The 13,514-nt window shown below is 36.1% G+C and overlaps 1 protein-coding gene across 1 annotated transcript in view; it reads right to left on the bottom strand.

Annotated features, from left to right (window-relative positions):
• The window catches only part of Ugt3 (UDP-glucosyltransferase protein 3), a 17,260-nt gene extending 3,746 nt beyond the window's left edge, over positions 1-13,514 (bottom strand). The window contains exons 1-5 of the mRNA XM_028169509.2: positions 13,374-13,514; positions 9,629-9,778; positions 6,841-6,928; positions 5,383-5,578; positions 3,664-3,861 (exon numbers count right to left, since the gene is read on the bottom strand). Coding sequence (XP_028025310.2) covers positions 3,664-3,861; positions 5,383-5,578; positions 6,841-6,928; positions 9,629-9,778; positions 13,374-13,376 — 635 coding nt within the window. The 5' untranslated portion in view covers positions 13,377-13,514. The remainder of the gene's footprint in view (positions 1-3,663; positions 3,862-5,382; positions 5,579-6,840; positions 6,929-9,628; positions 9,779-13,373) is intronic.

The following is a 13,514-nucleotide window of genomic DNA, read 5'->3' as shown; positions in this document are numbered from 1 at the left end:
AAAGCACCGAGAGTGGATCAGGAGGATCAGAGAAGACATGTTTTGGGCGACGACGGCTGTTTACCGTTTGGTTGTTTGGATTGGGTTTGTAATTTAGTAGCTAGTTAGTAGTAGGCCACAACAAAAGAATAAGTAAATATACATAACAGGGCATGTGATAACCAAGAGGCAAAATTATAAAAACAATACAGCGTGAATTTCCGCAGGCATTTTATCTTGAAAAAAAAAAACAGACACTGCTATCAGCTATGTTAGCCACAGTTTTATTCCAATGCCTCAATAACAACAACGATTATTGACGTTCAATACACAAAACAACACCCAATTTATATATTAGAAATCACAATAAACTATTAAAAAAACATTAAAATAAAACTTCAAGTGACGCTTCACTCGGGTTGCTGCCAAAACTCTCTGATCATATATTAAAATAAGAATAGAGTAATGGTAGGCCATTGAGATTTTTACTAATGGAATCAATAATATCTAAAAATATTAAATAATTCATGGTTTTAAGTAATAATTATTATAACAATATATAAATATTGAATTGAACAAAAATAAACTAAAAAGTCTGTGAATTATAACCATTAGCTATTTTTTTTTTATTTGTTGTTCAAGTCACAGACGACTCTTTCGTTTGACAGCTTAAAGGTTTACTATAAGGCTTTATGGGCTAAGCCCTTTGTCTATGGACGAGTTTAAAAACTATGGCACTCAGTTTTGGGATGTTATCAAAAAAGCAATTTATTTTTTTGTAAAACAATGCCAGGTTGAAAGAAATGTTGATACATAAACTAAACAACGTGAAAGGCATAGTTTTTCAAGTACACATAGTTTTGATTTAAAGTTGGCCCACTTTTGGGCATTGTCCTTTGTGGGCAGCTTCTCGTATACATACATAATTGTGCGTCATTTAATTTACCGTTATTTGATCTTGCATCAATCGATCAATAACATTCACAATCAATTGCCATACTTTTACACTTTTTATCTATCATATTGCGATTGGATGAGTAATTCAATGTCAATAACTTGATGATGATACACCTTAGTTTATTATGCTTTTGAGATTAACGGTACTTCGTGTTTGTAAAAAAACTAAACAACCCGATAATTGATTATTTTATGACAAAAATTACTAATGCATTTGCCTACCGACATTAGGGTTAGCAATGGCAAATATGTTCAGATGTGAATCCTAGAGAATAGCATTACATTTTTGACACCCACGAGAAGAAAATTTAGAGCGTTATTACTGGTGGTAAGACCTCTTGCGAGTCCGCACGGGTAGGTACCACCACGCTGCCTATTACTGCCGAGAAGAAATAATGCGTTTCGGTTTGAAGGGTGGGGCAGCCGTTGTAACTATACTGAGACCTTAGAACTCATATCTCTAAATGGGTGGCGGCATTTAAGTTGTCGATGACTAGGTGCTCCGGTCACCACTTAACACCAGGTGGACCGTGAGCTCGTCCGCCCAGCTAAGTGATTAAAAAAAGCGGTGGGGAGTAGGCAAGTGGAAGATATGTCGAAACCAATAAACATATGGGAAAAATATTACTAGAAAATAGCATTAACGAAACGACTTCCATAGTCCATGACATCAAATTATATATTGTAACTAGCTGACCCGGCAAACGTTGTGTTGCTTTAAATAAGATTTCTAGGGAAATTCTACTGTAGAAAAAAGACTCATTTAACCACATAATACCTCATTATAAACAAAAAAAAAAAAATATCCAAAAAATTTAAATAAAAAATAAATGTTTGGGGTGGACAACCCTTTTCACTTAGGGGTATGAAAAATAGATAGTAGCCGATTCTCTGACCTACTGAACATACTATTGATACACAAATAAAACCAAAAAAACATGGCTGAAAAATGTATAGTATTGTATAGCTCTCAAATATATTAAGTGTATATGATGATCTATGATGTATAGTGAGTGAGTAAGACAGGAGACCGGCTTCGTCCTCATCCCTACTACGTGATGTTTGGATGAGTGGTGACACCTGGCGGGGATAGCTGATCGATTGATAGTTGATCAGTAGTCGACCGGCGCGGCGAGGGCGGGAGATCAAATTCAATTAAAAAAAAATCATAATTAAAAGAATGAAATTATAAACTCTGAATAAGAATCTATCGTACTACAATTATAATATTTGATTGCCACCTTGCAACCTTATTGCGGATCTGTGCATAGAATAAAAAATATATTAATCGGGATGGAAAAATAGGGGTTGATCGTATAAGAGTGAAAATTGAGAGTAATATGATATTTTTTTATTTTAAGTCATGACAAAACAAATTAAAAAACTTGCCAAAAAAATTAAACTTTATAATTAACAAATAAAAAATAGGGGTTGATCATAGAGGGATGAAAAATTGAGAGTAACATCAGATTTTTTATTTTAATTGATGACAAAATAAAAATAAAAATGAAAATCTTGCCAAAAAAATTAAAGTTTATAATAAAAAAATAAAAAATAGGGGTTGATCGTAGAGGGGTAAAAATTTCAGAGTAATATGATTTTTTTTATTCTACGTCATGACAAAATAAAAACAAAATTCTCGCAAACATTTTTAAAGTTTTTAATTAGCAAATAAAAAATAAGGGTTGATCGTAGAGGGGTGAAAATTTAGGGTTGTATGTATTTTTGTATGCTGTATCATAAATAAATAAAAACAAAAAAAATTGTCTAAAAAATAACAAATAAAATTTAGAGGTGGACCACCCTTAACATTTAGGGGGATGAAAAATAGATGTTGGTCGATTCTCAACCCTGACCGATATGCACGCTAAGATTCACGAAAATCGGTCGAGCCGTTTCGGAGGACTATGGGAACGAACATTGTGACACGAGAATGTTATATTAGATATTGACTATGAAACGTTGTACATATATTCTACTTTATAAAATTTCATTTTAACTATTTACTAGTGGTCCCGCAGTAGTCGAAATTCGACTATAATTCATTGAGATTATAAGTTTGTACACTATTATGATTTTATTTTCAAAGACTATTATACTTCTGTAATCACAAATTTCGCCAAGACTACATGATAGAAAAATATTAATAAAGACAAACAATATTTAATCTATTCTCAATTTGACCACAGACGTCAAGAACAAAAGTTTGACAATAAATAATGCGTAAATAATAAACAATAAAATTAAATATGCATGTGTGTGTGCGTCAAATACATGGTAGTGTGTGTAATGTTTTTTTTATTGATTTAATAATCATGGCATAATCAAGGCATAATTTAAAAAAATATTAACATTCTGCACTCCTTCTCTATATTCTGTATAAGTGTTGGAAATTTCATACTCCTCCGTCCGCGCAATTGTCGTAAAAAGCGATACAACTGGTGGTAGGACCTCTTGGGAGTCCGCACGGGTAGTACCACCACCCCGCCTATTTCCGCCGTGAAGCAGCAATGCGTTTCGGTTCGAAGGGTAGCCGTTGTAACTATACTGAGACCTTAGAACTTATATCTCAAGGTGGGTGGCGCGTTTACGCTGTAGATGTCTATGGGCTCCAGTAACCACTTAACATCAGGTGGGCTGTGAGCTCGTCCACACACCTAAGCAATAAAAAATAAAAAAATACAAAGTTTTCCTTCGCGTATTAATATAACTATTTATATTACTCACGTATTTAAGCTTAAGCTCCACGTAAGTTGTGATGATAGTACAGACATCCTTTCCACGAATGTAAACGGTGCTTCGAAGCTGTCCTGAAAGTGTGAGGTGTACGCTGGGTTTGGATATTCATCGATCAATCTGAGCACCATCCAATGAGGTTCGATCGTTGAGAACCAAATCAAAGGGCAATCCAGAACAGCGTGGAATCTAAAAAAGCATTAGACCAAAAATACTTGGATTACATTTGTTATCTATACCCAACAGAAATACCAATAAAAAAAATCTTAAACTAGCTGACCCGGCAGATTTCGTACTGCCTCAATCGATAAAATATAAAAGACCTAAACTTTTGTATAAAATAAACTTAAAACAAAAGGAATCCGTCCGACGGGGGACACATCAAAGGAAAAACAAAATTGGTATTTTTATTTAATTCCGAGCATTTTCATATTTATCTAACCTTTTAAACCTTCTCTGGACTTCTACAAATAATTCAAGACCAAAATTAGCCAAATCGGTCCAGCCGTTCTCGAGTTTTAGCGAGACTAACGAACAGCAATTCATTTTTATATATATATAGATAGATATATCTTAATTTTCAAAATAAAATGATTTATCTATCGATTAGCTCGATATGCCATTGACACTCCGACCTATCAAGATAAGTGAAGGTTGCGATAACAACTGACTCCAGTAGCCACCTAAGATCAGATAGGCAAAGGATTTTGTCAAGCGCAACAAAAAAGATCTTGCTGTATCTCTCGTCCATACGTCACAGTGACGTCATAAATCGTGAACCTTTAATTGTCATTCCGTATTCTATAGGTCGACAGCTGGGTAAATATGTTAATATAAATTCACCCCAAGTCTATGTCACCTTCAGTTGTACTGTTACTAGTGAGACCTCAGAACTCATGTCTCAAGGTTGGTGGCGGTATTTACGTTGTAGATGTCTATGGGCTCCGAGAACCGCTCAACAGCAAGTGGGTCGAGAGCATGTCCAAGCATTTAAGCAAAAAAAAATTGCCCTTTGCTACACAATTTTGTTTTTTTTTTTCCTACCTAAAAATCGCTAGTAGCCTAAGGGGCCATTCCAGATGATAATTTGAGAGATAATTTGATAACACAGCCCTAGCATGAGCAGTGCTTCGCAGAATCTACCACCGGATCGGAATTGCGATCCACCGAGAAGATCCGGCTAGAAATTCAGTGGCCGGTTTCTATGGATCTCCGCGCCTAGTACACTCAGGTGCTATTTTTTTATTTTATTGCTTTGTTGGGTAGACGAGCTCACAGCCCACCTGATGTTAAGTGATTACTGGAGCCCATAGACATCTACAACGTAAATGCGTCACCCACCTTGAGATATCTGTTCTAAGGTCTCAAGTATAGTTACAACGGCTGCCCCGCCTTCAAACCGAAACGCATTACTGCTTCGCGGCAGAAACTGGCAGGGTGATGGTACCTACCCGCGCGGACTCACAAGAGCTCCTACCACCAGTAATTACGCAAATTATAATTTGGCGGGTTTCATTTTTATTACACGATGTTATTCCTTCATCGTGGAAGTCAATCGTGAACATTTATTATTTAACGACAGTTAGGCATTCAAAGAACAGTCTCCATACAGCATTACTTGCAACTCCTTGAGATTAAAGTTCTAAGGTCTCGAGTATAGTTACAACAATAGTTAAACACATCTGGATTCAAGGAACTCAAGGAACTCACGAAGCGTATAGATCACTGAACATCCATTCGGCTATGATCACGTCGAACTGCTCACGACTCTGATCCCTCAATAGCCTCTGAACATTCTCGTTCAGAATAGTGGAGCTGCTTATGTTGTTCATCAATGAAAATAGTACATTCTTGTCTTTAAGGTTAAATTCCTTTGTCATCAAGGCCTTTATATCTATGTAGTCCTCTGTGCACGAAATAAAAAAAACTATCATTACGTGATTGAAATGGTAGAAATAACTCATGAATAAATAAATAAATTAAGTATTTTTTTCATTACTCCCCTAGCCAAACGAGACCTATTTGAAGCTAAATGGTCAATGATACACATGGACATCAAGAATACCAAGGACAGTGGTCACTTAACACTAGTTAGGCCATAAGCTCATCCACACTCATAAGCAATTGTTTCCATCATTAAGTATTTGATTTTTGTCAAAACTTTCAAAGATACGAGTATTTCGAGAAATTCACTCAGATAATCTTATAGTAACAATAATATTTTGGTATGTGAACTTAGGCCTAGAGATAGCTCGCCTAGTCCGAAAAGCTTTCTCAAGACCGAGCATCATTGCAAAGTCAACAGCTACCAGATTAAATTTAACTCTTCCAAGTATGCACGGGTAGTTTTCACCGCCCTTCCTATTTCTTCAGTGAAGCAGTAATGCATTCCTGTTTGAAGAACAGGGCAGCCGTTGTACTTTAAAACTGAGACTTAGAACTCATATTTCAAGAGGCGTGGCGGTGTTTACGTCAATGATGTCTATGGGTTTCGGTAACCAATTAAAGCCAAGTGAACCATGAAGTCAGACACCCGTTAATGCCAAAACAATTGCCAAATGCCAAAACAAAAATCTATATCATCTATGAAACTAATGTTTCCTATATCACTCGCGCCCTCCTTATTATTCGTGGACCAGGTGTAAGAAACCTTTTCTGAGATGACAACAATACACATAAACATAGCATATGCAGTTTTCATTTTTTATCTGATAAATCGACCTCGAATGCACAAAGCACGAACAACAAAGACGCATTATTGATTATAACGAATGTGATATAATGTCAAATAGATAGAGCAAAAGTCAAGTGTAGGATGTGACTTGGGTGCAGTCTGATGAATTGTTTGCGATGACGTCATCTCCTTTTGCAATCACACCACAGGCCACCAGAACGGAGTGAATACTATTTGGACCCTCTGCGTTCTTCAGCGGTACACTCCGCATGATCTGTTTTGCCATGTGGTGCAAGTGTTAACATGACCTTCTGCGAAAGGTTCGAAAATACCTCCTTGGCTATGCCCCTGGCAATGCTGAATTCCACAAGGAACATCAACGACATCAGCTATCCTGCCGTTCATCTATGTACTCGACCTTTATCATCGGTATCAAAATAGTTCTAGGTTCTACATCAATAATTAGGTTCTTTTAAGTTAGGTTTGAAACTTACCATTAAACGCCGCCTTGTTGGCCGCAACGTCTATTTGAACCAAATTCGGCGGCGGATCCTTCTTCGGAAACGGCGTTATGTGTGTCACCTTAAAAACGATTTTTATTAGTGATTTCCACATAATTCGTGGATAAAACTGGGTAATAATAGATACTACGCAGGGTAGCCGGGCGCGCTATACTAACACTGGTCAATGTTAGGGGACATAACGCGATCATTTGGCCCCAAGCTTCCGCAAATTCCCAAAATTCCTTATGGAAATCAGAGACCTCGAGGGGTCATGTTAGATTTGCCGAATGAGTAGGTGAGCTCACGGGACTCTAACCTGGTGAGGTTTCTAACACTAGCCCTAGCAAGAGCAGTGCTTTGCAGAATCTACCACCGAATCAGAAACGCGACCCACTGAGAAGATCTGGCGAGAAACTCAGTAGGCTGTGTCTGAAGGATAGATACACATACTTATATCTGTTTAAATATATACGTAAATATGTATGTTGACAGTAAACATCCAGAAAAAGAGAAAACAAATCTGTCTATCACACAAACGTTTGCCCGATATGACCCCTGCAATCGGTCGAATCGAACCCTGCAATCAGGGGCGCTAACTATTACACTGGTATATTCGTTGAAACGCGCTTGTACCATACCAAGAAGATAATCCTTCCCCGTAATACCTAAAACTACTATGCAAGCTTAAACTAAGCTTACAAACCACGCTTCAGTAGCTGAATGAACTAATATTTTTTTCAGTTGAAACTGTCATCGATCCTTGATGTGTGTGGAAATTTTCAAGTTGATTGGTCGTGGTGAATTTTGTGAGAATTACGCTCAAAGATTCTGCTATTTACCAACAAACATACGTACATATTAAGCTAATAAAGGCATGCTAAAAGAAGCGTACACAAAAAATACGACTAACCAAAACTACAAACAATAATTTTTTTAGATAGATTCTTGCAATTCCTCAAATTGGCTGTCTGCCATATATTACACGTCACCAGCATAATTGGCAACGACTGGAAATACTTAAACGTTTTGTTTCGATTGTTGTGTACAAGTTTAATTATAGCGTAAGAAAATTGGCACACAGTTCACCCGATACTAAAGAAATAGCAGAGCTCATTGAAAACATAGCGTGAATACTTTTTTTTTTATTATTGAAAGATTACTGGTGGCCTGGAGGCCTTCCCAGTTTCACCAGGACAGGTGGGCGAGCAAAGGCTCAGCCAGGAGGGGTGGGATTTGCTAACAACTGCCCGAGCGTCTCCGAAGGAGACCTAACTACTCAAGAGCAATTGCTTCACAAATGAATCTACTACCGGATCGGAATCGTGACCCGCTGAGAAGATCCGGCGAGAAACTCAGCGGGCTGATGCATGGGTTAGCACGGTGCTGACGACACTGAGTCATAAATTCGAAGCGTCAATTGTATTGTTACAGTAACTGTCACGCCCTCCAAACTGCTTGACCGTTTCACGTCAGAAACAGGAAATAGTCTCATCCCTATGAACGTCCGACGGGGGACACATCAAAGGAAAAACAAAATTGTTATTTTTATTTAATACCAAGCATTTTCATATTTATCTACCTTTTAAACCTTTTCTGGACTTCCACAAATAATTCAAGACCAAAATTAGCCAAATCGGTATAGCCGTTCTCGAGTTTTAACGAGACTAACGATCAGCAACTCATTTATACCTATATATATAGATTATGACTGTATGTGTATTATCATGACGTCATCGTTCAAAATTTCGATGCGAATTTTAAACTAACACTCGTGTCTCATAACTTTATAAGCTGATTTTCAGAATAGCATAGATTCACGTTTTTTAATATACCTACTTATATCGAGGAGTAAAAGACTATTTGGTTTAAGCGACATTTTTGTAACTTTACTGGAAAGCTATTTAAAGTTTAAAATTTGAAAAAAAATATAACAAAGCAAAAAAGCTTCCTCAGCTATTTGAATGGAGTAAACTTAATTGAACTTAATATTAAAAACGTCGAACCGTTGATGATCATCTATACAGATAAATAAAATTGGAGTGTCTGTTTGTAATAAATATAATAACCACTTTTTACTAAATGCGTAAGTATGTATACACAGTGCATATACCAAAAAAACTTTTTTTTTTAATTTTGTCTGTCTGTCTGTTTGTTACCTCTAATCTCTGGAACGGCTGGACCGATTTTGGCGGGACTTTCGCTGATAGGTAGCTGATGATATAAGGAGTAACTACTTGTTTTTAGACTACCTTTGCCCCGCGGCGTCACCCGCGGTACGACAATAACCGCGGGTAGCATCACGGGACTTAGCTATCAATAATAAAATTTAATGTTTCCGAAGCGAAGCGAGGGCGGGTCGCGAGTACCAAATAAAACGCACCCTTAATTACAATGACAATTGTCGCGAATTAAGCGAAATGTCGCTTCAACCAAATAGCATTTCACCCCTGGATATATAAATAATAAATAAATAAATAATTAATTACTAACAACCACGCCACGTTAACTGGTCCCGTGGTAAGTTCGTAAAGAACTTGTGTTACAGGTACCAGATAACGGAAATAAATGTAATATTTTTATTATACACATACATATATTTAATATACATCCATAACCCTGGAAAAGACATTTTATATTTATGATACAAATATCCTCCCTTGGCGGGATTCGAACCCGCGACTCCCTTGTGTAGTGATCATGTCACTTACCACTACACCAGACGGCCATATTCGTGACTGAGCTTTGGACATTGATGAACACAGCTTTAATGAACCCTTACCTCGTGGCCAGCTTCCAATAGATGTCTGACTACAGCATCTCCAAGGATTCCGTGACTTCTTCCCGGCACAGGAAACACTGTCAGTATCTTGTACGCATCGACACCCAAACAGAAGCAAACAGCTATTGCAATTGTGAATCTTCGTATCATCTGAAAGAAAGTGCGTTTTTCCGTGAAACAGTTTCTGATCCTAACATTGAAAATTGAACAGACTGTAGTAAAATTTATTGACACGTGCGTAATTATAATAAAATCTAGCTGTACCCGTCCGCTTCGCTGGGCATTTAAAATTAACATTATTATTTCTCACCTCCACAAAGATTCTCATCATTAACGCCCCCGCAAATGGTGTAGGGAGTCCAACACTCATATAAATATTGGCCTATCCATTAAGTACATGTGTATTTTCTACATGGATACCAAGTTTCAAGTTAATCGTATGCATTGTTCAGTAGTTATAACGGAACATCCGTAAAACCGCGAGATTTATATTATTATATTAGTATAGATTATAATTGATTTGAAATAACGCAATATTTGGAACGTCCGTGGCCTAACGAGTATGACGGTCTGTGTATTCGTATCCAGTAACGCTGGGTATATGTACCGATTATTCTAAACAAATTTATATGTACTCATGATTAACTTCCACGGTGAAAAAGAAAAAAGTGATGAGACGAAATGGCAATGAGGTTATTAAGAGTGTTTTAACTATGAATGTGGTGCGGTGGTCGTCAAACTGCAGCCCGTGGACGATATTTCTGGGGCCCGCGGCAGAGCAAACAATTTTAGTAGATAATGGGATCAATCTATATATATAAAAGAAAGTCGTGTTAGTTACACTATTTATAACTCAAGAACGGCTGAACTGATTTGGCTGAAAATTGGTGAGGAGGTAGCTTAGAACCAGGAGAAGGACATACTTTTTATCACGTTCCCATTGGGACATGTCATAAAACGTGGTATAACAAAACGCAACTGACAGCTAAACGTAATATATTCTATGGTTATTTATAATAGAATTTTGAAGTTGACCAGTTGATGTGTTTGAAACAAACCGTGTGGCGGAACAAAGTTCGCCGGGTCCACTAGTTCCCAATAAAAATACGTTAAAGCTAAGTTGTCTGTCATTTTCATTTATTCCGTCAAAAAAATGGACACATGTAATTGTTGAAATTTTAATTGTCAAATATTCAATTAATTCATCTTGTAATATTAAAATAAACTAGAGGTCCCGCAGTAGTTGAAATTCGACTATAATTAATTGGAATTGTAAGTTTGTACACTATTATGATTGTATTTTACAGTTCTATAATCACAAATTTCGCCAAGACTACACTATAAAAAATATTAACAAAGACAAACAATATTTAATCTCAATTTGACAACAGACGTCAAGAACAAAAGTTTAACAATAAATAGTATGCATGCGTGTGTGCGTCAAATACATGGTATGTAGTGTGTGTAATGTTTTATTTATTGATTTAATGTATATTTTATGCATTATTTAAAAAAATATTAGCATTGTGCACTTCTTCTCTATATTCTCTATAAGTGTGGAAAATTTCATACTCCTCCGTCCGCGCAATTTTCGTAAAAAGGGATACAAAGTTTTTGCTTCACGTATTAATATATAGATATAACAATATTATTAATAATAACATGAAATATGTTAATTGACTGGTGGTCAACTAAGCAGTCCAAAAATGTGTGACCCGCAGTGATACATATTGTCCTATGTGGCCCTTGACCAGAAAAGTGTGACGACCACTGCTTTAGAGGAAGAGTAGACCTAAGAAAAAATGCATGGATTGCGTGAAAGACGATATGTGTAAGAGAGGAGTGAGCGAAGAAATGGTATATATAGAGGAGTATGGAAGGAGAAAACAGTACGAAGTAAAAGTTAAAACGCAACGCTTAGAAATTTACGTAATTCACAGTTTTAGTTATCACCGTACAGCCCACGATTACTTCTATAGCGAAGTTGTATTTTTTCTCACAATTAAAAAGTGAAATACTACGAGTAATACTAATAAGCTACATAATAAAGAGCCCAAAATGGCCGCTACGTATGTCTTATGACCAGTAACACTGACAACTGATTAATTAATATATTTGAAAAAATGTACACAAAATCGGTCATTGAATAAATAAATAATATACTAAAATAGTATATAAGTCCATAACTATACATCTATACTTAGTCTGGCAATAAATACTGTTACAATTAAAAATAAACAAAATATTACATTTGAATTTGGAATCTGTCATTTTTATATGATTGCTCATTGAGTTTTCTCATTTTGGCGCCAATACATTGTACAATATTTTGCGATATTAAAATAGAGTGTGGTTATAAAGAGAACCTCTCATTTTGGCGCCAATACATTGTACAATATTTTGCGATATTAAAATAGAGTGTGGTTATAAAGAGAACCGAATCGACAGCGATTCACAGGATTGCATTACACAAAGTAGGTATGGAGCCAAATGCAATTTTTAAAACTCTCCATACGATTGGTATTAGTAAAATGTTTGTGTACCGGGCTATTTATAGGCGCAATGAGACCTCCTTTGTGACAGAAAAAGATCTAGCCGTCCACGTAGTGTTCGTACGAAAAAGGTGATCAAAGCAGTAAGGGAAAGAATATTAAAGTAACACACTGTAAAAGTAATAAATGTTATTTTCAATAGAATTTTTTTTCCTTTGTCTCAGTATTTATGGCAAGACTAGGTATATTAATACGTGAAGCAAAAACTTTGTACCCCTCTTTACGAAAATGTCACGGACGGAAGAGTATGAAATTTCCCACGCTTACAGAGACACAAAATGTTAATATATTTTAAATTATGCATAAAAAATACATTTAATCAATTAAAAAACATTACACAGCAAAATATTACACACACTACCATGTAGTTGACACACACACACGCATGTATACTATTTGTTTATTGTCAAACTTTTGTTATTGCTCACAGTCTGCGGTCAAATTCAGAATAGATTAATATTGTTTTGTCTTTATTAATATTTGTCTAAAGTGTAGTCTTGGCGAAATCTGTGATTATAGGAAGTATAATATAGTATTTGACAATAGAATCATAATAGTGTACAAACTTATAATTTCAATTAATTATAGTCGAATTTCGACTACGGGGGGACCACCAGTAAAAAAATGACATCAATAAAATCTGCAAATAGGAATATAATAATGTAAATAATTATAAGTTGTAATTGAAGACACGAGTGGATGAAAGGGACATGATAAAATTTGTTAATTTTGAGAAAACGGGCAATAAACTTCTGTTGCTTGTACTTTTTCTTCGTAAATAACTCCTTCATTTTTTTTTATTGCTTAGGTGAGTGGACGAGCTCACAGCCCACCTGGTGTTAAGTGGTTACTGGAGCCCATAGACATCTACAACGTAAATGCGCCACGCACCTTGAGATATAAGTTCTAAGGTCTCAGTATAGTTACAACGGCTGCCCCACCCTTCAAACCGAAACGCATTACTGCTTCACGGCAGAAATAGCCAGGGAGGTGGTACCTACCCGTGCGGACTCACAAGAGGTCCTACCACCAGTGAATGCGATATCTAAAAATATCTTTTAAACCCGGAGTTTTAAGGTCTAATCTGATTTATAGGCACATAACACTTTCATTCAATTTAAAAACTCAAAAATCTTATAAATCGCACTTAGCCCCTTCATCCACTCATGTCTTCAATTAACAAATTCACTCACCATTTTTCTAAATATTTTTTTTTCTCTCAAACCACTAATTTTATATTCGCAAGTCCCAACATAAATAAATGTATTTTACAAACGCCGTCACTACATTAGACCGAACACGACAGAGCAACTGCGGAAATATTTATAGTATTA

Source organism: Bombyx mandarina, chromosome 07 (assembly GCF_030267445.1).
Source record: "Bombyx mandarina strain Sakado chromosome 07, ASM3026744v2".
Lineage (NCBI taxonomy): Eukaryota > Metazoa > Arthropoda > Insecta > Lepidoptera > Bombycidae > Bombyx > Bombyx mandarina.
The sequence above is the reverse complement of the archived record's forward strand: the minus strand, read 5'-3'. Positions and strand labels throughout refer to the sequence as shown.